This window comes from Procambarus clarkii, chromosome 49 (assembly GCF_040958095.1).
Source record: "Procambarus clarkii isolate CNS0578487 chromosome 49, FALCON_Pclarkii_2.0, whole genome shotgun sequence".
NCBI classification, from domain to species: Eukaryota; Metazoa; Arthropoda; class Malacostraca; order Decapoda; family Cambaridae; genus Procambarus; species Procambarus clarkii.
Genome location: NC_091198.1, coordinates 12,787,874 through 12,813,486, shown reverse-complemented (window position 1 = coordinate 12,813,486; position 25,613 = coordinate 12,787,874). Strand labels below are relative to the sequence as shown.

Below are 25,613 nucleotides of genomic sequence, written 5' to 3'. Positions count from 1 at the left end.
GGAAGATGGCCTCCCATGTCAAACTTGCCTCGTCAAACGCAGCCAGGCAGCAACACAAACTGGGGGGGGGGGGGCAGAGACGCCCACACCACCTGGCGACCAAAATGGCAAACACCCCAACTACCAGAAGCCAGGCGACACGTCTGCACCTCACGGCAGCTCCAGGTGGATTCTAGCGTTGTTGTTATTCTGTCCGTGACGACGCTCCCGGGGGAGATGAACTCAAATGTTAGGTGGTTCTATTTATGTTTAAGGAATAGAGTATTAAGCTATATTCCTAGTATTGAAAATTATATTCAATCCTAGTGAACACTTTTTTATTAAATTTAAACACTAGACTGTTGTTTAAAAATAAATGGAGGAGTGAGGTGAGGTACAATACGTGGACACTGCAGACGGCTTATTGGCCCATCTGATGCAGCCCATTGGCCCATCTGATGCAGCAACCACACACAGGCCCACACATAGATAATTATAGCATAAAATAGTAAATATATACAATGAATTAGTGAGACAAATGTGTTCCAATGATCCTACTTAAATCGCCCTTTAATTGATCTATTAAAAATGGATCTAAGTTATATAGACCACTGCTAATGTTCAAATTACTTTCTTTTGTGATCTGTATCAAAGCAGATTCAATTATGTTTCTGTTATAAGTGCTTTTACAATTCGTTATTGAAGAAGGAATCTCCCAATCAATTTGGTGAGCATCTTCTGACAGATGAACAAAGCATTAGACAATTGGCCATGTCTTACAGAGTATTTATGTTGCGAAATTCTACATTTCAAATCTTTAGATGTTTGCCCAACATAGAACTTATTACGGTCTTTACAAGGTATTTTTATAAGTGACACAATTATCACTACGAGGGCTGTTTCTAACTAATAGCTTACCAACAGTATTTTCGTACCTAAACATTACATGTATATTAAAAAGTTTCAGGGCCTTGACAAAATTCTCAAACCCAGAGATATATGGTAAACATAAAACATTCTTTGGGCGTTTCTGCATATATTAATATAATATGTACGACGTGCTTTGCTACGGCAAACTTCCAAAAAATTCAGTGGGTAACAAAGCTTGAGATCAATCAAATCAATATTCTTTAACTCTTCGTCTAAGAATTCTGGACTCACAACACGAAGAGCTCTTATATACATTGAAGAAAAAATTGACTTTTTCACATTGTATCTATACCCTGAAAAATAATGAACATAAGATAAATTATTCGTAGGTTTTCTGTAAACACTAAACTTTAGTGAAGAATCTTCCCTATGAATAAGAACATCTAAGAATGGCAAACATTTATCAATTTCAGTCTCCATAGTAAATTTTATAGAGGTGACTTGGTCATTAAGTTTGGCTACAAATTCGTCTGTGTTTACATCTGAAGGCCATATACACACAATATCATCAACATATCTAAACCATGGAATGATTCCAGGAGTTATTTTGAAACAAATTTCTTTTCGAAGAATTCCATGTACAAGTTTGAAAGCAATGGCGATAAAGGATTCCCCATTGCCATTCCAAAAGTCTGACTCAACTTTTGAACAATATTGTAGAATATCTGTATAACCCTGAAACGCTGCACATAATCAGTGGCTTTATAAAATATACAAATACTGTAGCCATCGTAATTAACCACTGTAATCTGATCCTCTATATTTTAATAAATAATTATTATTACTATAACACCTTCGTGAGTAATTAGGGTGATTTCACACCGCGTAGCTTACTGCAACTTTAATTAACTGGTGGATACTTAAGGTTTATTATGTAATGCAGAAACTATATTAATTCCAGGACGAGCAAGTGTACCGGTGGAGCGACGGGTGGCCGGCCATGTACTCCAACTGGGACAACGGGCAGCCTAATGCGTCTGTCAGCGCCTGCGTCAGGGTCAAGTCGGCCAACGGTCGCTGGTCAGCTGAGAGCTGCGACGGTGTCAGGCCTTTCATCTGTAAATTTTACAATGGTAGGTACATATGGAGGTACAGTGACCAACCCGTCATCTCAAATATTACTTAGAATTTTGTACGTTGTGGTGCCTGACTTAGAAAAAATGAGGTACTATGAAAAGAAGCGACTCACAAACATACTCCTTTTTTTTATGCCTAGGTTAGGTTAGGTGGGTTGGTTAGGCTCATGCGTTATAGTACCCCGTATTCTGTCTGTTGCGGCAACCCAAGTGACTTGGTTGCCGCAAGACTCTCTTATGACGCTGACCAGCAAGGTGACGCTGACCAGCAGGGTGACGCTGACCAGCAGGGTGACGCTGACCAGCAGGGTGACGCTGACCAGCAGGGTGACGCTGACCAGCACGGTGACGCTGACCAGCAGGGTGACGCTGACCAACAGGGTGACGCTGACCAGCAGGGTGACGCTGACCAGCAAGGTGACGCTGACCAACAGGGTGACGCTGACCAGCAGGGTGACGCTGACCAGCAGGGTGACGCTGACCAGCAGGGTGACGCTGACCAGCAGGGTGACGCTGACCAGCAAGGTGACGCTGACCAGCAGGGTGGCGCTGACCAGCAGGGTGACGCTGACCAGCAAGGTGACGCTGACCAGCAAGGTGACGCTGACCAGCAGGGTGACGCTGACCAGCAGGGTGACGCTGACCAGCAAGGTGACGCTGACCAGCAGGGTGGCGCTGACCAGCAGAGTGACGCTGACCAGCAAGGTGACGCTGACCAACAGGGTGACGCTGACCAACAAGGTGACGCTGACCAGCAAGGTGACGCTGGCCAGGCAGGGGACGCAAGCCAGGAAGGTGACGCAAGTCAGGTAGAGGACGCAAGCCAGGAAGGTGACGCAAGCCAGGCAGGGAACGTAAGCCAGGAAGGTGACGCAAGCCAGGCAGGGGACGCAAGCCAGGCAGGGGACGCAAGCCAGGAAGGTGACGCAAGCCAGGAAGGTGACGCAAGCCAGGAAGGTGACGCAAGCCAGGAAGGTGACGCAAGCCAGGAAGGTGACGCAAGCCAGGAAGGTGACGCAAGCCAGGAAGGTGATGCAAGCCAGGAAGGTGATGCAAGCCAGGAAGGTGATGCAAGCCAGGAAGGTGACGCAAGCCAGGAAGGTGATGCAAGCCAGGAAGGTGATGCAAGCCAGGAAGGTGATGCAAGCCAGGAAGGTGATGCAAGCCAGGAAGGTGATGCAAGCCAGGAAGGTGACGCAAGCCAGGAAGGTGTTGCAAGCCAGGAAGGTGATGCAAGCCAGGAAGGTGACGCAAGCCAGGAAGGTGACGCAAGCCAGGAAGGTGACGCAAGCCAGGAAGGTGATGCAAGCCAGGAAGGTGATGCAAGCCAGGAAGGTGATGCAAGCCAGGAAGGTGATGCAAGCCAGGAAGGTGATGCAAGCCAGGCAGGGACGCAAGCCAGGAAGGTGATGCAAGTCAGGAAGGTGATGCAAGCCAGGAAGGTGATGCAAGCAAGGAAGGTGATGCAAGCCAGGAAGGTGATGCAAGCCAGGAAGGTGATGCAAGCCAGGAAGGTGACGCAAGCCAGGAAGGTGATGCAAGCCAGGAAGGTGATGCAAGCCAGGAAGGTGATGCAAGCCAGGAAGGTGATGCAAGCCAGGAAGGTGATGCAAGCCAGGAAGGTGATGCAAGCCAGGAAGGTGATGCAAGCCAGGAAGGTGATGCAAGCCAGGCAGGGGACGCAAGCCAGGCAGGGGACGCAAGGCAGGAAGGTGATGCAAGCCAGGAAGGTGATGCAAGCCAGGAAGGTGATGCAAGCAAGGAAGGTGATGCAAGCCAGGAAGGTGATGCAAGCCAGGAAGGTGATGCAAGCCAGGAAGGTGACGCAAGCCAGGAAGGTGATGCAAGCCAGGAAGGTGATGCAAGCCAGGAAGGTAATGCAAGCCAGGAAGGTGATGCAAGCCAGGCAGGGGACGCAAGCCAGGAAGGTGATGCAAGCCATGAAGGTGATGCAAGCCAGGAAGGTGATGCAAGCAAGGAAGGTGATGCAAGCCAGGAAGGTGATGCAAGCCAGGAAGGTGACGCAAGCCAGGAAGGTGACGCAAGCCAGGAAGGTGATGCAAGCCAGGAAGGTGATGCAAGCCAGGAAGGTGATGCAAGCCAGGAAGGTGATGCAAGCCAGGAAGGTGATGCAAGCCAGGAAGGTAATGCAAGCCAGGAAGGTGATGCAAGCCAGGCAGGGGACGCAAGCAAGGAAGGTGATGCAAGCCAGGAAGGTGATGCAAGCAAGGAAGGTGATGCAAGCCAGGAAGGTGATGCAAGCCAGGAAGGTGATGCAAGCCAGGTAGGTGACGCAAGCCAGGAAGGTGATGCAAGCCAGGAATGTGATGCAAGCCAGGAAGGTGATGCAAGCCAGGAAGGTGATGCAAACCAGGAAGGTGATGCAAGCCAGGAAGGTGATGCAAGCCAGGAAGGTGATGCAAGCCAGGAAGGTGATGCAAGCCAGGAAGGTGATGCAAGCCAGAAAGGTGATGCAAGCCAGGAAGGTGATGCAAGCCAGGAAGGTGATGCAAGCCAGGAAGGTGATGCAAGCCAGGAAGGTGATGCAAGCCAGGAAGGTGATGCAAGCCAGCTAGGAAGGTTGTTGTTGATCTCAGCAGTCTGGTGATGTCAGCAGTCTGGTGATGTCAGCAGTCTGGTGATGTCAGCAGTCTGGTGATGTCAGCAGTCTGGTGATGTCAGCAGTCTGGTGTTGTCAGCAGTCTGGTGATGTCAGCAGTCTGGTGATGTCAGCAGTCTGGTGATGTCAGCAGTCTGGTGATGTCAGCAGTCTGGTGATGTCAGCAGTCTGGTGATGTCAGCAGTCTGGTGATGTCAGCAGTCTGGTGATGTCAGTAGTCTGGTGATGTCAGCAGTCTGGTGATGTCAGCAGTCTGGTGTTGTCAGCAGTCTGGTGATGTCAGCAGTCTGGTGATGTCAGCAGTCTGGTGTTGTCAGCAGTCTGGTGATGTCAGCAGTCTGGTGATGTCAGCAGTCTGGTGATGTCAGCAGTCTGGTGATGTCAGCAGTCTGGTGATGTCAGTAGTCTGGTGATGTCATCAGTCTGGTGATGTCAGCAGTCTGGTGATGTCAGCAGTCTGGTGATGTCAGTAGTCTGGTGATGTCAGCAGTCTGGTGATGTCAGCAGTCTGGTGATGTCAGCAGTCTGGTGATGTCAGCAGTCTGGTGATGTCAGCAGTCTGGTGATGTCAGTAGTCTGGTGATGTCAGCAGTCTGGTGATGTCAGTAGTCTGGTGATGTCAGCAGTCTGGTGATGTCAGCAGTCTGGTGATGTCAGCAGTCTGGTGATGTCAGCAGTCTGGTGATGTCAGCAGTCTAGTGACGTCAACAGTCCAACAACAAGAAGGCAGTGTGCACAATATCAGAGAGTAACGTTGCATACCTGAAGTAACGTCCATGTTGCTCCAACGTTAAAGTAACGTTGCTCCAACTTTAACGTAACATAGATAAAACGTTTTTAAACGTTACTCGTGTATAGTGTGGCCTCTGCTCTAGTGCGTTATTACTACCTCTCCGGAAATATGTTACGTTCGTTTTTACTTTCTTGAAATAATAAGTATTACTGTAATACATTGATATACTCTGCATTATTAATATTATATACATTCATTGATGTCTAATATTAATTTTATCGAAGTTTGTGAACTGGTGCAAAGTTCTCACGATGTTACACTCGGTCAAAAATGTAATGTTTACCTGGACACACTTAAGCTTACGCAACTAAGTGTATTGATAAGTGTATAGTAAGTGTAAGTATAATAGTAAGTATAAGTGTATAGTAAGAGGTGAGCACCTAAGCTATCCATGCACAAGCTTTACAAACTTCAACTTTACGGTGGATTAATTTTGACTAAAACCCGGCAGTTTTGATGTTGCCATCAGTCCTGTTAAGAATGTGATGAATTAAGTGAGGTTACTCGTCATATTCCTCACTAAATGTCTTCTGACCTCGGGGGGGCCTCGTAGCCTGGTGGATAGCGCGCAGGACTCGTAATTCTGTGGCGCGGGTTCGATTCCCGCACGAGGCAGAAACAAATGGGCAAAGTTTCTTTCACCCTGAATGCCCCTGTTACCTAGCAGTAAATAGGTACTTGGGTGTTAGTCAGCTGTCACGGGCTGCTTCCTGGGGGTGGAGGCCTGGTCGAGGACCGGGCCGCGGGGACACTAAAAGCCCCGAAATCATCTCAAGATAACCTCAAGATAACCTGGCACCAGGTGTCATATTCCTCACTAAATGTCTTCCAATACCTTTGCTTTAAAAGTATTTGTGATATTCCCAGCACATAGTTATGAAACAATAACGCTCAAGTCCACAACGACACTGAAGTTCCCGTCAAATGGTCTCCGCGAGGTGACCAGTGTATCGTGTGGACATATAGTGACGTGACTCAGCCACTCACACAGGCCAGCAGCCACTTGTGTCTCCAAGCATCTTTACCTTATTAGTTCATCATTTTATGGAAATGCTCCAAGAAATTTCACGTGTAAAATCATTAATTAATACATTTTAGAAGCCTAATGCAGTCGGGTTCGTTCTTGACACACAATCAAGAATTTCGGGTTCGTATCCCGGGCGGGACAGAAATAGTTGGGCACATTTCCTTTTACCCAATGCCACTGTTCACCTAGCAGTGTGTAGGAACTCCGGAATTAGTCAGCTTCTTGTGAGGTTGCATCCGGGTCGGGGTCAGTAATTCGGCCTTGATGGGGGGGGGGGGGAGCTCGATAAAAGCCTAACGTGTATGAATACACTCTGGCTTCCTGTCCCGCGACACAGTGAATAATTAATTATTATTAATGTATCTTTATTGCATGTTCAACACGTAATAAGTTGCTCATTTAAATGCTAGATTATCTAAGGTTATTCACAGTCTTTAAAATGATGGAAATTTGTTAGTAATTGTTTGAGTGTGTCAGGGACGGTGCCGACCCCAGACCCGCCTCTCACCGGCCGCTGTCCTGACTCCCGCTGGCTCGACCTTGGTGGCGGCTACTGCTATCTCTTCATCAAGGACCTCAAGTCCTGGAGTGATGCCAATATGGGGTAAGTAAAGCTCCGGGATCCTCCTCCTCCATCAGGTACTATAATCATGCTGATATGAAGTAAATAAGGCTCCTTGATCCTCCTCCATCAGGTACTATAATCATGCTGATATGAAGAAAATAAGGCTCCTTGATCCTCCTCCATCAGGTACTATAATCATGCTGATATAGGGTAAATAAGGCTCCTTGATCCTCCTCCATCAGGTACTATAATCATGCTGATATGGAGTAAATAAGGCTCCTTGATCCTCCTCCACCAGGTACAATAATCATGTTGATATGGAGTAAATAAGGCTCCTTGATCCTCCTCCATTAGGTACTATAATCATGTTGATATGGAGTAAATAAGGCTCCTTGATCCTCCTCCACCAGGTACTATATTCATGCTGATATGGAGTAAGTATGGTAACTGGCTACACTTACATTTTGCACATCTTAGAGATGATAAAATCTTTCATTATATATGACTTGATGAGAGAGCACGAGATTAGTTCATTTCTTAGAACACTGTGATAACCAAGACAATAATCCACAAAAGAAATTAACAAAGATAAAATAATAACACAATGAAAGGAGACGTTGATCTTATGTGAACTCCGGGAAATTTTATTGCTTTATACGGAATAATTAACCTCAAACACAAGGAACCACAACGTTACCAGACGCCTCTGGCTAGTGGTTTTAATGCTGCTGGAAAAGTTCACTAATTAACTAGTAACTGGCCAGAACACGAAAGAGATAGTTTAATATCCACTTATATTAATAGTGTCTAACAATACTCCTATAAGTACTATTACTTCAGTAGTAAAATACTTTTCGTGAAGTAGCAGTAGTAAGTAGTTACTTAAGTGAGGCAAAGTGAACTCTTCGGTAACAAATAAATATTATTACAGAAGTAATTATTGTACCTGTCTACAGTTGCTTGCAGGAGGCTGCCAACCTAGCATCAGTCCATTCAGAAGACGAGATGAAGCTCATCACCATGACAACCAAGAATATGCAATTTCCACTGTGGATTGGCCTTGTGCAGAAGTCACATGGTGAGTTTGGTCATGATGTTGCAGGAGACTTTATACTGACCTAACCTAACCTAACCTAACCTATCCAAACCAAACCAAAACTAACCACCATCCTCCTACACTTTATAAGGTGGTTGACTCACTACCATCCTCAACACTGTGCGAGGCTGGTTGACTCACTACCACCCTCAACACTGTGCGAGGCTGGTTGACTCACTACCACCCTCAACACTGTGCGAGGCTGGTTGACTCACTACCATCCTCAACACTGTGCGAGGCTGGTTGACTCACTACCACCCTCAACACTGTGCGAGGCTGGTTGACTCACTTCCACCCTCAACACTGTGCGAGGCTGGTTGACTCACTTCCACCCTCAACACTGTGCGAGGCTGGTTGAATCACCACCATCCTCAACATTGTACTTATCTTGCCTAGTTGTGCTTGCGGGGGTTGAGCTCTGGCTCTTTGGTCCCGCCTCTCAACTGTCAATCAACTGGTGTATAGGTTCCTGAGCCTACTGGGCTCTATCATATCTGTACTTGAAATTGTGTATGGAGTCAGCCTCCACCACATTAATTTCTAATGCATTCCATTTCTTTACTACTCTAACACTGAAAAAAAGTCTTTCAAATGTCTCTATGGCTCATTTGGGCACTCAATTTCCACCTGTGTCCCCTAGTGCGTGTGCCCCTTGTGGTAAATAGTCTGTCTTTATCTACCCTTGTCAATTCCTCTGAGAATCTTGTATGTGGTGACCATATCCCCTCTAACTCTTCAGTCTCCCAGTGACGTGAGGTATAATTTACGTAGTCTCTCCTCGTAGCTCATACCCCTCAGTTCGGGTACTAGTCTGGTGGCAAACCTTTGAAACTTTTCCAGCTTAGTCTTACGCTTGACTAGATATGGACGTCATGCTGGAGCCGCATACTCCAGGATTGGTCTGACATATGTGGTATACAAAGTTCTGAATGATTCCTTACAAAAGTTTCTAAAGGCTGTTCTTATGTTGGCCAACCGGGCATATGCCGCTGATGTTATCGGCTTGATATGGGCTTCAGGGGACTGGTTTGGCGTGATACCATCCCCCAGGTCTTTCTCTCTGACATTTGAAGTATTTCATCTCCCAAATGATACCTTGTATTTGGTCTTCTGCTCCCTACTCCTATCTTCATTACATTACATTTGCTCGGGTTAAACTCTAACAACCACTTGTTCGACCATTCCTACAGCTTGTCCAGGTCTTCTTGAAGCCTCAAGCTGTCCTCCTCTGTCTTAATCTTTCTCATAATTTTGTCGTTGTCAGCAAACATTGAGAGGAATGAGTCTATACCCTCTGGGAGATCATTTACGTATATCAGAAACAGGATAGGTCTGAGTACAGAGCCCTGTGGGACTCCACTGGTGACTTCACGCCAAGCTGAGGTCACTGTAACCTCTCAACTCTCACTGTAACTCTTTGCGCCCTATTGCTTAGGTACTCCATTACCCACTGGAGCACCTTACCAGTTACCCCTGCCTGTTTCTCCAGCTTATTCATCAGCCTCTTATGGGGTGCTGTATCAAAGGCTTTCCGACAGTCCAAGAAAATGCAGTCTGCCCATCCTTCTCTTTCTTGCTTAATCTTTGTCACCTGATCGTAGAATTCTGTTAAGCCTGTAAGGCAAGATTTACCCTCCCTGAACCCATGTTGATGGGTTGTCACTAAGTCCCTTCTCTCCAGATGAGTTACTAGTTTTTTTCTCACGATCTTCTTCATCACCTGCGTGGTAAACAAGTTAAGGACACTGGTCTGTAGTTCATTGCCTATTATCTGTCACCCTTTTGGGACTACATTAGCCGTCTTCCATATTTTGGGTAGGTCTTCTGTCTCCAGTGACCTACTATGCACAATGGAGACTGGTAAGCAAAGTGCTCCTGCACACTCTTTCAATACCCATGGTTAGACTCCAACTGGGATAACAGCCTTTCTCACGTCCAGATGCAACAGATGCCTCTTGACCTCATCTCTTGTAATTTTGAATACTTCCAAGACTGCCTGGTTTACTACCTCCTCTCCTAATGCAGTGATCTCACCTTGTTCTATTGTAAAGACCTCCTGGAACATTTTGTTGAGTTCTTCAAACACCTCTCTGTCATTCTCTGTGTACCTGTCCTCACCCGTTCTAAGTTTCATCACCTGTTCCTTCACTGTTGTTTTCCTCCTGATGTGACTGTGGAGTAGCTTTGGTTCGGTCTTGGCTTTATTAGCTATATCATTTTTATACTTTTTCTCAGCTTCTCTTCTCACACTAACATAGTCATTCCTGGTTCTCTGGTATCTCTCTCTCTCTCTCTCTGCTTTCAGGTGTTCTGTTAATTCGGAAGTTCCTCCATGCCCTTTTGTTTAGTTCCTTTGCTTCCATACATGCCTTATTAAACCAGGGATTCTTCTTTTGCATCTCGGTTTTTTCCTTTCGGGCCGGGATAAACCTGTTTACTGCCTCCTGACACTTTTTGGTGACATAGTCCATCATGTTTTGTACTGACTTAGTTCTGAATTGTTTTGTGTCCCATGGTATATCCCTTAGGAGTTTTCTCATCTCCTTATAATTTCACATTCGGTACGCCAGCCCTTTGTTTCCTGGTTCTTTTGGGGGGAGATAAATCTTAGCTCTACCAGGTACTCAAAGATCAGTACACTGTGATCACTCATTCCGAAGGGGGCTTCCAACTTAATTTCCCTTATATCCGACTCATTTAGGGTAAATATCAGATCAAAAATATATGCTTTATCCTCTCCTCTCATTCCTGTCAGTACCTTGATGTGTTGGCTTAGAAAGTTTCTTGTTGTCACATCCAGCAGCTTAGCTCTCCATGTGTCTGGTCCTCCATGTGGGTCTCTGTTCTCCCACTCTATCTTCCCGTGGTTGAAGTCTCCCATGATTAGTAGTCTGGATCCATTCCTGCTAGTGACAGAAGCTTCTCTCTCTATTATATTATATTACTAGCTGTACCCGGCCACGTGTTGCTGTGGCTCATCAACGCTTGTGGGTGGCTGAGCCACAGAAACCTTCCCCTGTCTCCCAATCCTCCCCACCATTTCCCCCTTCCCCGTACCCTAGTTCTCCCAACTATTCCTCACTCCCCTGTCCCCTAGTCCTCCCAAGCATTCCCAATTCCCCTATCCTCTCGTCCTCCCCACCATTACCTCCCTCCTCTATCCCTTTGCCCTCCCCATCATCCTCCACTCCACCGCCCTCTCATCCTAACCACCATCCCCCATTCCCCACTCCCCTTGTACTCCCCACCATTCTCCATTCCCCTGTCCCTTCGTCCCCACCATCTTCAACTCCCCCGTCCCCTCGTCCTCCCACCATTACCCCCCCTCCCCTGTCCCCTCGACCTCCCCACCATCTCCCACTTCCGTCCCCTCGTCCTCCCCACCATTCTCCACTCCTCGTACGATGCATTCCCAAATGATCCAATGTTTCCCATCAGAAAATTGGGAATATCAAATGATCTGATGTTCCCATCACTAAAATATACAAAAAACAGTTAAACAAACGAAATGAAAAACAATGAACAAAAAAAAATAAACTAATCCCATGAAATGAACAGTATGGTAAACTACACAGCTCAATTTCAATGCAATGTCACACAAAATAATTCAATAAAAATTAAAACTAAATCGAAATCTATGAAAATTAAATTTATCAATGCAATCAGAAACATTGAAATGGAATTCATAACAACATGTTTAGAATAGTGTGTGTGTTGCTATCACGTGCAACAGATGGTGCAACTTTTGAAAAAAACATGTTTTTACCTGTCACAGATGTGGCATCTATATAGTAGGTATATAGAAACACCCGCATATTTGAATTGAACGTTGTGTCAAAATTTCAAAGCAATCGGTAAAAAGGATTCAAAGATTTCCCGTACATGAAAAACACAGTTTTTAAAACAAAGCATGTTTTTTTCCCGTCACAGACATGGCATCTATATAGTATGTACATAAAAACCCGCTCGGATGCAAATGGAACGTTGTGTGAAAATTTCAAAGGCAATCGGTGAAGAACTTTCAGAGATTAGCGATTTTAAACAACCGAACATTTACATTTTTATTTACATAGATTGGTGGCCATGTTTATATCATATTCCTGTCTGGGTCTTCTATCGTTTGGTCGGGGGTTAATTATGACTACTACTATAATTTTGTTGTCCTCCAGTTGCTACAGTACCTGTTATGTAGTCACTGAAATCTTCACAGCCCTGAATAACCATCTTTTCTAATCTCTAGCTTTTTCTTATCAGCAGAGCTACACCACCTCCTCCTCTCTCTCTTTCCTCACTACATAGTAGTCCTGTGGAAACACTGCGTTTGTTATGGTATTCCTTATCTTTGTTTCTGTGAGTGCTATTATGTCTGGGTTTTCTTCTAGTGCCCATTGTCCAATATCACTTGTTTTATTTGTAATCACATCTGTATTAGTGTTCATTGAATTGAATCTCACTTTCTTGTATTCATTCTATTGTCCCCTTCTTGGTGAGTGTTCTGCTGCTGGAGGAAGCTCCTCCATAGGTGTGACTATTTGAGAGGTGGTTAACAAGGTCTCAGATGATACCGGGGTGAGGGGTGGGGGGTCAAGGGAAGGGGGGACAGGGAGGGTATGGGAAGAAGGGGAAAGGGAAAGGAAGGAGAGGGGGACATGTGGGAATGAGGGAGGGGTGACAGGGTCGGTATTGGGTGAAGGGGGGGGGGGGAGGGAGGGTTATCTTATCTTGAGGTTATCTTGAGATGATTTCGGGGCTTTTTAGTGTCCCCGCGGCCCGGTCCTCGACCAGGCCTCCACTCCCAGGAAGCAGCCCGTGACAGCTGACTAACACCCAGGTACCTATTTTATTGCTAGGTAACAGGGCATAGGGTGAAAGAAACTCTGACCATTGTTTCTCGCCGGCGCCTGGGATCGAACCCAGGACCACAGGATCACAAGTCCAGCGTGCTGTCCGCTCGGCCGACCGGCTCCCCCGACCGACCGACCGGGTTGATTGAGGATTTGAGGGGGGCAGAGAGGATGAGGGGTAGGGAGGGTTTCTAAGCAGAAGTGGGTTGTGATGTTGCCCTCCCCTCTGGTGTTGCTGGTTGTGGGTTCCCCTCTCGTTCTGGGAATGTTGTGTTGGGGGCTATGATTTCCTTGTTTTCTCCTCTCACCTTGTGCTTCTTCCTTGCCTCTGCCACCATGGCTCTTTCCTTCTTTGTTCTGTCCCACTGGAGGAATACTTTTTTGTATTCTTCCACATATTGCAGATCTAGAACATCTTCCTTTCTAGAACAGCCACCTTCGTGGTCTCATTTGCAAACACAATCTTATCAGGCGGTCTCTGCCTTTGTTGTACCAGCCCAACCTGAAAACCTTCTTAATGTTTTTTCAGCCCCGTCCATTTTTAATCCTTTTAGTATTCCATTTACTGCCTCTCTGTCCTTACTATTCCATTCTTGCCTATTGGAGCCTTTCTGTTATTTGATGCCTACAGCTACCAATGATCTTTTTCTTTCCAGCAGCTGACTGGTGCACCTTGCTGTGAGGTAGCTGCTTGCATGGCTACCTCCCTCACTGTGGCCATTGTTTCTGAGCTCTTTCTCAGTATTTCTGAAAATGTTTCATGTACAGAGGCATTTCCTTCGAATGCACCATTTCCATCATCCCTTTGGATGATTATTTGATGCTCAGCCTCATTATTTTTCTCTGTGAGGGATTTGATCTCCTTTGCTGCTGCCAGCTCACTTTGCAGGTTGTTTATTGCATTCCTCATTTCATGCGTCTCCTTCCTCAATTCCTCCCAAACTTGGGCTAACATTTTCTTCATTAGATTATTTTGACTTTTCCCTGTTCCCTTGGTGCTTTTCCCCGCCATTTTAGGGTTAGCCAGGGGAGGGGGGGGAGGGCAAAGAGGAAGGGTGAGAGAGAGAGAGAGAGAGAGAGAGAGAGAGAGAGAGAGAGAGAGAGAGAGAGAGAGAGAGAGAGAGAGAGAGAGAGAGAGTGAGAGTGAGTGAGTGTGAGAGAGAGAGTGAGAGTGAGAGTGAATGTGAGAGAGTGTTCAGTTCAGACTGACCCTCATTTTAACTTCCCAGGCTCTACGGGCGGGCAACCAGACACTAGAGTCAGACTGTAATGGAAGTCTGGGCCCAATGTAGCCCCCGCTCCATTGGGCCCAGACCAAGCTGCTTCTTTTACCCTCCCAACTACCCCCTCTCGGCTCCCCTCCCACTTCTGTGGCAGACTCACAGACTGTGGCTTGAGTCTCAAGCCCCTGTTGATGACCACCTCATCACCTGGAGCTTCCACTTCTCCTCGCCCTCTCCCCTTTTCTTAGTCCCGCAACCGTTTCCAGGTTTCTCGGCCTGCACACCCCCACCACCACCTTACCTGCTCCTTTACAATCTGAGCCATAGGGTTTCCCACCTGGTTCTCCGTCTGGTGTTTCCTTCCTTCCTTCTTAGTCTTTCCGGTCTTCTGTGCCCTCTTTCTTTTCTTCCCCCAATCCTTCTTCACCGTCATTTGTAATTTGGCCCTCCTCACCGCCTGTCTGTTCGAGGTGTTGTCCATCCTCCTCCCGGCAATCTTTGTGTTGATCGCTCCCGTTCTCCTCCTGTCGAGTCTAAGGAGCTGTCGCCCAGTATGTTGTGGCTGGTATGCCTGTCTATTTTAGTCAGAAACGTAAGCTTGGCTCCTCTCCTTCTTTCTCCCATTTAGGTGGTCGAGTCTCCTGTCCTAGCTATGGAGGTTCCCTTGCTCCTCGATTCTCTCTCGGTTGCTGCCCCTTGATGAGGTGCACCCCCTTGTTTCCCCCTCTCCATTACCACCTCCTACTCCAGACTGTGTCCGTTCGCCTTTGGTCCATCCTACTGCTCCCTTGATCCATCATCCTTGTTAGATTTATCTATGCCTCGTAACCCCGATTTCACTGACCCTGATCCTGATATTCCTTAGTACACTATGTTGTTTCATTGCTTTTATTTCTACCTTGTAGTCTGTTTCTGTTATCTTTATTTTGCCAATGTCTATTTTTCAAATGAATAATCAAGGATTTTATGCCACCTTCCTTGAACTCCAACTACTGATAACACAGTTTTCACCACTCTGTGTCTGTCTTCAGGAGCCGATGCTTGGTGCTCATCCTTATCACTTCCGTGGTTATTTCTTTCTCTCCTACCCTCCAGCTTTTGCTGGCGCCCATACCTTTACTGCTCTCTTGATTCGTACTGATATTTTCTTTGTCCCCCTACTTTTTCAGTCGCCCATTCAATTTTCTGCGGCCCATTTGTCCTTTCTTCTTCTTCTGTATCTTCTGAATTCTGTTGAACCCACTCATGTTGACTCCTGCACTCGCACCTTCTCCTGTCTATATCTTTCTCTCTGCTTGTCTTCTCTTTATTTAGATTTCACAAGGTGGGTTCTTGATGACCTCCATAACAATGACCATTTCCCCATCCTGGTCACCTTTTTTTCTTTTTACTTTCCCCTCCCCCTTCCCTAGGTGGCAGAATGCCATCTAGAGAAGGCTGACTGGAATCTATTCCCCCTCCAAGCTACTCTTTCCGACCTCTCTGCTCTGCTTCTCCGTCGAGCCCTCCTTTTTCATGACACTATATTAGACGCTGCCCTCCACTCTATTCCTCACTCTATCTCCCGGGGCACGCGAAAGTGCGCTTCCTGCTGGAGTACAGACTGTGGCTGTCCACTGTAAGCGTGCAGCTGGGAAGAAACACAGTCGCCGGCAGACTGCTGATTTTTTTATTTTGTTTCGGAAGCGAGTGCGGTGGCCCGTAGGACCACCAATATGGTTAAACATGAGAGTTGGAAATCTTATGTCTCCACCATTACGACCAATACTCCTCTGACCCAAATCTGGAAGAAAATCTCCATGATAGCTGGTAACATTTTTCCAGATTTCTCGCCAGTCATTCACCTTTATGATACTATTGTGGCAGATCCAGTGTCGGTCACGACCGAACAGGGTTCGCACTTTTCGAATGTTAGCTCCGGATCTCATCTTCCCCATTTTTCCTTATTCATAAGCCCCTTCTCGAATCTTGTCCCTTAGATTTTTGCACTCATCTCTAGTTTCCCTATAACGGTCCCTTCTCTATCTCCGAACTTCAGTCTGCTCTGGCTCTCTACGGTTCTACGGCAGCGGGCTCAGATGACATTATGAGATGCTCCGCCATCTCCCTCCATGGGCGTTTCAGTATTTACTGAATCTGTATAACCGTATCTGGGAGTCGTCGTCAATCCCTGAGGCGTGGCTCGAGACGATATGTAGTGCCCAATGATTAACCCGCACATATGGTGGCGCTTCACAGCCTTCCTGGCTTGGTGCCTTCTTTTGATAATTACTTACTTATTTAGTTGTTTTATATTAATATATTATTATGGTGACTCATAGCCTCGGGGAAGAGAATAAAAGGTATTAAGACAACTTATAGATTCACCCTGAACACTTTCAGTCCTATATATTGTGTTGGGAATGATACAATTATTTTATATTTGGTCAATGAGATATTTTGAGGTAAATGGTTCTGCAGTGAAGGAAAGTCTAATCAATTGGGTAAAAGTCTTTCTTTGTTAGAAGCATCAAGCAAATAGTGATTTGCGACAATTTCATCACAGGAGACTTTGGCTGGAGTGATGGCACTGGCTTCGACTTCACCAATTGGCAAGATGGTCAGCCTAGCAGCGAGGAGGAGCAGTGCACAGAGGTCAGCCAGACCTCTGGCCTCTGGAACGATGGCATCTGCTCAAACCTAAGATATTCCATCTGTAAAATATTAAAAAGTAATTGTGTTACACTGTTTATTTTGCATAACTTCGAATACAATTTTATCCTCTAATATGGCCTATAGCACAAGCTAAATCAATATAGTGACATAATTGGGGTGTTTGGTGAAGGATATTCATTACTACTTCTCCTTCGCAGTTCAAGACCATGACCCAACGAGCAATAACAAACCTACTCCAGCTGTCACCACTCACTCTCCAGGCAGAGGTAGGCTGCACCTAGCTAACATATATATTACTGCTCTGCCTCATACGTTTCCTCATAAAAAAGTAGGTTTTTAATCATCTTATACTATGAAACCTGATTAAAACAAAATAAAATGAAATATGAATATAGTAAATTTAATTATAACCATATGAAGTTAGATTTTTTTTTGACATCCCCGTTCACCTCACTCCTGATTAGACCCCCCCCCCACCTCAGACATGTCCAGCCCCCCCCTCATCTCACAGATGTCCAGTCCCCTCTCACTTCACACATGTCCAGTCCCCCCCTCACCTCACACATGTCCAGTCCCCCCCCTCACCTCACACATGTCCAGTCCCCCCCTCACCTCACACATGTCCAGTCCCCCCTCACCTCACACATGTCCAGAACCCCCCTCAACTCATACATATCCAGTCCCACCTCACCACACACATGTCCAAAACTCCCTCCCCTCCTCACCTCACACATGACCAGAACCCCCTCACCTCACACATGTCCAGAACCCCCTCCCCTCCTCACCTCACACATGTCCAGTACCCCCTCCCCTCCTCACCTCACACATGTCCAGAACCCCGTCCCCTCCTCACCTCACACATGTCCAGAACCCCCTCCCCTCCTCACCTCACACATGTCCAGAACCCCCTCCCCTCCTCACCTCACACATGTCCAGAACCCCCTCCCCTCCTCACCTCACACATGTCCAGAACCCCCTCCCCTCCTCACCTCACACATGTCCAGAACCCCCTCCCCTCCTCACCTCACACATGTCCAGAACCCCCTCCCCTCCTCACCTCACACATGTCCAGAACCCCCTCCCCTCCTCACCTCACACATGTCTAAAGTCTCCTCCTACCCTCACACAGGTGGCGGAGGTCTGGGTGCAGGTGGCGTGGCTGGTATCGTCATCGCCGTCCTCTTCCTGATGGCGGCCGTGAGCTTCGTTGGCTACAGCTTCGTCCAGAAGTCAAAGAAAGTTCAACAACCTGGAATTTTGAGCTTCAGCAACACGTTATATTCTGCAGGTAAGTTTACCACGTCGTTTTATAACGTAAATCAATGCTTCATTCTAAATATTTGCTCTATGTTACATTCTTGTACAGCCACTAGTACGCGTAGCGTTTCGGGCAGGTCCCTGGAATACGATCCCCGCCGCAATGAATCGTTGTTACAACAAAGTACACATTTTACTGTTGCGTTAAACAGAGGCTACAGTTAAGGATTTGCGCCCAGTAAATCCTCCCCGGCCAGGATACGAACCCATAACAAAGCGCTCGCGGAACGCCAGGCGAGTGTCTTACCACTGCACCACGGAGACTGTAGAAGGAGCACAAACATTCACGAACACTTCGGCCATAACATTACGATAAATCACTAACTCCGAACATTTCCTTATATTCTTATATTGGCTAGAATATTTCCACTCCATAAAAGTGGTGCTGTCACTGACATTAACAACTTTAGACCATTATCAAGCCTGCCCACCTAGCGCAAAATGTTTGAAAAAGGTAATGTACAAACATCTTTACTCCCTCCTAGATAAACATAATATACTGAGTTCTTAACAATCAAGTTTTATAGTCCAGAAATAATCAACGATTCTTTAATTAATATCCTTGACTTGATATAAGCAGCTATTGAGAAAAATTAGTACCCTATGGGTCTATTTGTTAACCAGCATAAGGCTTTTGTCACAGTACAGAATTTACATAATTGTACATAATTTAGAGCTTTTTTCTGAAAATCTCACTATTCCTTCTCTTACAATTATATCCTCCATAATGAATATATTTAAACAATTAATTCATATTAAATAAATTTTATTATAACCCATATTTACTTATTCATAAGCTGCACTTTGATCTAATATGATAATGATCTAATATGATAATAATATTTTCTCCTAAATTATCTTATAATGACGGAATACAACTTATTTTCTGTAACAAGTAAAATAATGCGTGTTGTATCGTTTATAAAACAGGTTCCTCTGACTAGACTAAAACACCGCCAATTTTTTTTTTTAACTTAAAGAACATAACTTGTAATATTCTTGTGCTTATAAATTAAATTTAAGTGTACTAGGGTATCTAATCCTAATCCATACCATAACTTTTTAAGCTTCACTTCTTTAACTCTTAAATAAACTATATATTTCATTACCAAATTTCACTCTTTATAAGCATAAACTCTCATTTAAAATTATTTTATTAACTTTCACTAATATACTTCATTCAATTTCCAAGTATAACCGCAACTGCTGGCGCAAGATTTTATCAAACCTACTATAATTTACTAACTCAAGAATTACCCTATTGTTAATATTAAGTATTGCACACTCATTCTACCCCACTTTAAGCAAAATACACTCCACTAAAATTTACATATATACTAAATAATTATATAACAAAGTCCAAAGCAAAAACCAACTTTGTAAAACTCCGCTCACCTAAATTCTAATCCTCTAGTCATTAACTACTCCTCCAGGGTTTAAGATATTATTATTATATTAGTAGAAACCAAATAGAGGTATTCCACTGTTAATGGAAAAATTTAAATTATTTCCTTTTAAGGAAATTTATTGGCAAAGAAAAAGCTTCTAACTTATTTCTTAAGCAGTTTAATTCCGTTCAAATTTCATATATGTACATGTGTTAATAGCACAAGAAGTTTTGATCTTCTAAGATTTGGTGGAACTCCATTATACATAAATATATTCACAAATCCCAACCTTCAAAATAAAACACCTTCACACTTTTACTAACTTACTCCTATCTCTTACAATAAAAAACATTTAAACTGCATATAATATACTTATATACACATCTATATACATTTAATGTTCATGTAAACTTATGCATGTTGATATGTTCATAATTAATTGTATTATTTCATTTCATATCATCTTAAATTTTAATATTATAGCTTTCATTCCATTATTGCATAATTACATAAAGTATTATGAGGAGCTTCATCTGATACATCTTAAAGTATAAGGAGAATAGAGTCATAAGCCTTAAGAAGAGAAATTCATGATTAAAAATATTGAGGAAGAAAATCTTCCTCAATATATTTCTAATGAAAATTTAGATTAATATAGAGATCTTATAATATAAAATCGTGCTTTCATATGCGATATTTATTTTTATTATTTAAGTAAAATAATATATTGAAGAGTCAGGCTTGCGCTCTCTTCCTCAAAATTATTTTTTTTTACATAATTACAAAGAATTCAACAGCCCCTCTTATCTTAAGAATTCTTCTCATAATTCCATTTTTAAGAGGATTCGACTGATTGCGCTCCCCCAGTGAATTAATTTATTAAAACATTGCTAAAATAGTTCTAGTTTATAGGAGTTTCCATTGATTTATTTAAAATATATATTATATATTTAGAAATACATATATACATCAGGCTACCTCTTTTCATTTCTTTAAGATTTTAGCGTCTAAGTTCTTCTGTATCTTATTTTTATTTATCAGGATATCAATATTATAAAGAACAGCATTAATAAGGATATCTTAAAGCATAAAGGAAAGATAATCGCAAGCCTAAATGTGAAGAACTTATCTCAAGAAAAAATGTCTAAAAAGAGTACTTTTCTAACAAAGAATACTTCTTTTCAACATTTTTCCCGATTGGAAGCCTTAAGACTGATATAGAGAGAAATTTAGTATAAGATTGTGTTCTCCTTATACGACATTTATATTTGTCATGTACGAAAAGTAATATATTTAAGAGTTAAGCTTTTGCTACCCCCTCAAAATGAAAAATACATATTTTTAGCAATTTGGGGGGGTAATATTATACTCCTTTTATTTTAAGAATTTTTATTACTATTCTATTTTGTTAATCTTTCCACCCCACATAAAAGGGGGGGGGGGAGGCATTTTTAGATGAAACTCTTCCATGTTACAATAAATATTTTATATGTTATCACCTTAAAAACAAATAAGAAGTATCTACACCACCATTTAGGCCGAAACTAAATGCAACCCTCGCTTTATAATTAAAATTAGTCTAACCGACACCTGATGAGTGCAAATCATAATTGACTATATCCCTATTCACTTCACTCAAGCTAAGGTTTCACCAACGTCAAGAAACTGTCGTGGTAAGGTGCCCTTATTCTAACCTACCAGAGGACATAAAACACAAAACGGGACAGTATATTAATTTCGCGTACCGCGACCATTTTCCAGTATGACAAATGTTGGCTTCAGGTATTTCCTAATACCTAAGGAACATAAGGTATACGTCAAAATGTGGGGTTCTATCAGGAAGACTGGTTGCACGGTAACCACAGTCATTTAGTTTTTTCTCTCAAACTGCACTTCTCTTGAACCATGGGTCACTCCCTTCAGTACTTTAGATATTTTTTTGTGGCCTCTGTGAACGAGGCCACAGCTCCCACACTGCCAATTAACAATGGCGTTCCATAGGGCAGTATACTTGCTCTGCTCCTCTTATTCACTTACATCAATGATCTACCAAATGTTACTCAACACCTGAAGCCAATTTTATTTGCTGATGACACAACATTTTCTCAAATGCTAACCCACGTATTTTGAATGACAGTAAACACGGCAATAAAAGAAGTCCATTAATAGCTGTCTGCGAATAGACTCACCCATAACTGCATCTTGTATAATAAATTAATCTAGGCCTTTCACCATTATTGCCTAAAATTTGCACATCATTTGCTAAATTTTCCTGAACAGTTGATGTTGGTTTAGTTCTCGTTTAGTATTAACCGTTTACCTCATTAACCCTAAAATAATTAAATTAAATTATTTATAATTTACACCCGAAATGTTTTGTGAATTGGTGACGTCATTAAATATATTTTCTGTAATAATTAATTAACCACTATCATATTTGTCTGTATATTTTCTAATTATTATTATATACTAAATATGCAGCCCATTTTCCAGTTTTGGTAGTACTTATAGTAACGATGAGTATAGTACATATGCCGACGTACAACGCAATTAGAAAGTAGAAAGCGGTACTATTGAATTTATAGCATCACGCAGTTAGCTGTTTTGACACACTGTACTCCACTTCATATAGTCTAGGGTAGCTGCACAAATACAGATGTACCTCATGTATTAAAAAAAAAAAAAATATTGAATTTGGACAAATCTGAAAAGATTTTATATTTCTGTTGCAAAGACAAACTAACCTAACTTTCCAAGGCCTAATACACGATATCTTAGGCCTAATATAGTACATACGTGTGCTATACTAGGCCTAGGAATATTTATATTATTTAGCTTATTTTTTCGGACTATAAAGTACATAGTAAAAAAATCTGCTAACTAATTGCATAGTACGTCAATCGTTGCACTATGGTATTCATAGCTACTAAAACTACTATCTAAACAAGAGGATGGGTTGAAATATAGCTGCTAGTAATATGAGAGAGCTAATTAAGAGGTTTAGCCTCATTTTTTTAAATAATTTTGTATGCATGCTTTACAGTCTTTATATATATATATATATATATATATATATATATATATATATATATATATATATATATATATATATATATATATATATATATATATATATATATATAATCTCTCTGGAAGATAATATGATCTTTCTGGAAGATAGTTTGTATTGATCAGCTATGACCACACGCAGACAATCACATAACAGTAAAAGACTCACCACAAAGTGTACTGTCTCCTTCAGATGAAAGAGGACAAGTTAATATGAACAACACCAATGGAATTTCTGAAGCCTAAGACAATGAGAGCGTGAGGCCGCCAGCTCCACCCTCAAGTGACCGTAGTGGCAGCATGGAGCAGCAACACAGCTTGTGTGGAGGCCGCCTGAAAGTAACTTAAGTGAAAGAATGATAAGTGATGAGGACTATATTCCAGCAATATATATATTGGATATTTAGCATCAAGGTACAAGCACATGTAATAGTATAACAGTATATTAATGATGTTACCTAAGGTAAGAATTAGTATTACACTTGTCTCTGTTGTATGCCTCTGAAATTTTAAATTGCTAATCATGAACTTAATAAATAATAATCAATAATTACCTAAATATATACAGATATTATTTTTACGCTAAACTGTGCTTTTGAATCTATAATCTGGAAGAAGTTATAATATATACTTTTCGCAAGGAAGTATATTTTGCTTTTGTGATGAAATTTGTGTAATTATGAAACACAAAGCCTATATTATTTTATAAATACAAATTAATCACACACATACCCCAACACACACACACACACACACATATATATATATATATATATATATATATATATATATATATATATATATATATATATATAATATGTATATATTATATATCTGTGGACGAGAATGTCAAAGGCTCGAGGCCAGACGCTCAGGGATAGCATCACCCAACTGTTCAAGATGACACATGGGCAGTATGTGATTGTCATAGGCTGGTCGAGGTCATCCACATTACCCCTCCTCCAGTAAGAAATATTGTAGGTAAGGTGAGAGGAAGGGCGAAGCGTATATGAAAAAGTATCACCAACTTCAGACTTTACTTCACGATTCACGAAAATCTTGAGGGGTGGATTGGGTCGCTAGCGATATCGGTATTTCTTACATTTCTAAGTCCGAGTTAACCTTAGGACACCTTCATTATAATTTTCCAGCTGTACCTCCCCAGTCAAACTTATTTTCCCTGATAATGTTGTCCTTGGGCCCGACCTCTACATGCCTATGGCACTCCAATAGGTCCTGACGGCTGAGTGGACAGCACTCGGGATTCGTAATCCTAAGGTTCAGGGTTCGATTCTCGGCGAAGGCGGAAACAAATGGGCAGAGTCTCTTTTCCCCCTGATGATTCTGTTGACCTAGTAGTAAACAGGTACCTGAGAGTTAGACAGCTGCTTTCTTTGGATATGTTAAAAAAGGAGGCATAGTCGAGGACCGGGCCGCGGGAACGCTAAGCCCTGAAATCCTTTCAAGATAACCCCCACGGCTCCTCCGCCCATGTGTCATCTTGTAGGCTTCGATGAGGCTAGCACCAAGAGCCAGCCCTTAACCTCACACGAACTGACACTCTCTCACGGATATAGATATATACTCTACTGTATTTGTGTCACTGACGTTCTCCCTCTGCAGTATTTTCTACGTTGATATCATTCAGTGGCTGAAAATAGTGGTCAATAAAATGTCTGTGATTGGACCAGTGGTCAACTTGTAAATGTCAGATATATTTAGCACATTAATTATTTTGTATAACATATATGTGCTCTATTTGGAAAATCATAATTCATGGATATATAGATCTGACTCATCGAGTTGTACTGTCATATATGTAGACATGTTTGTCTATTTAAAATAAAGTCTTGTTAATAGAAATTCTTAGGATTAATTCTCCGGCAAAATGTTATGTGAATATTATTTTTACAAATCTGTAACATTTCCTCCACAACAATCATAAGCAACAGGCGCAAGACAGCATAATATTAGAAGCTTTACTCATTATATATGATATAGAGAACAACTTGTATATCATATAAAGCATGATGTACACATAGTACTGTTAGGGGTGTGCAGGCAGTATGGCTGAACACCTCGAACAAGGACCAACAATATCATAATATGCTCAACTCGCGACAAAGTCTGCAGCTATGTATCTTGAAGGGCCCAGATGACACTCATGTATCCACATCTCCCCTGTGGCATCTGCACCTGGCGATCTACCATTCACCATTTTACAGGAATTTTGTAATATATTTCGCTGAAATATTGCAAATAATCATCTCTGTAATATAAGGTCTTCTTCACATGTGATTGAGAACAATTGTGTAATTTAAAACAAATTATGGCCAGAACAGCTGAAGGAGGTGTTCCATTGTCAGTGTTCCCAAGCAACGCAAACATTAAGACAAACCTACAGTCACAAAGTGTTCTTCAACTTTGTATTACCAAACTACCGATATATTTTATCTGATACTAACATCTATTAACAACAGGCGTCAGGCTCTTAATTACCATCCTTTCACCAAGTTTGTTCAAAGCTGTTAACTCTTCTTAATATATTGAGGAGACCAATTAAATTCAATTAAATTTATTTATTTATTATGCATCCAATACCCATCCCGTGGGTGGTGGTGAAAAGGGTTACAAAGGCTCATAATGGGTTCAGGAACTGAACCACATAGTTCGTTTAGATAAGCAAGTGACAATCTTTTCAAGCTAGTTACACAATTAGTAATGTTACATAAACATGTACATTATGTGTGTGTGTGTGTGTGTGTAAAATATGGTGTTCGGCTGTTTCAAAAGCTAGGGGCAGGGCCTCGTCACATAATAGAAAAAAAGAGAAAAACTGGAGCTTTCGTCTATGGTAAGGTAATGGGAAGACACACAAAACGCAAGTAAATTAACAATGAAATTTTAATTACTTTAGAAAAACAAGACATGAATAAAGTAAATCACATAAAATATGAAAGACAAGTCAACAAACAAAATAATATGAATAATCACTGGCAAATGAAAAGTTACGTTAAGACAAGTGAGTTAC

At 42.6% G+C, this 25,613-nt stretch overlaps 1 protein-coding gene across 1 annotated transcript; it reads left to right on the top strand.

The window, feature by feature from the left end:
* The first annotated feature begins 1,805 nt into the window (after positions 1-1,805).
* Positions 1,806-24,445, top strand: LOC138351319 (macrophage mannose receptor 1-like). The gene is made up of 7 exons (XM_069302990.1): positions 1,806-1,982; positions 6,903-7,029; positions 7,947-8,068; positions 16,699-16,863; positions 17,006-17,074; positions 17,938-18,096; positions 22,776-24,445. Exons 1-7 carry the CDS (start codon positions 1,850-1,852, stop codon positions 22,826-22,828), a joined length of 828 nt encoding a protein of 275 aa, XP_069159091.1. The 5' UTR covers positions 1,806-1,849; the 3' UTR covers positions 22,829-24,445.
* Positions 24,446-25,613: the final 1,168 nt, after the last annotated feature.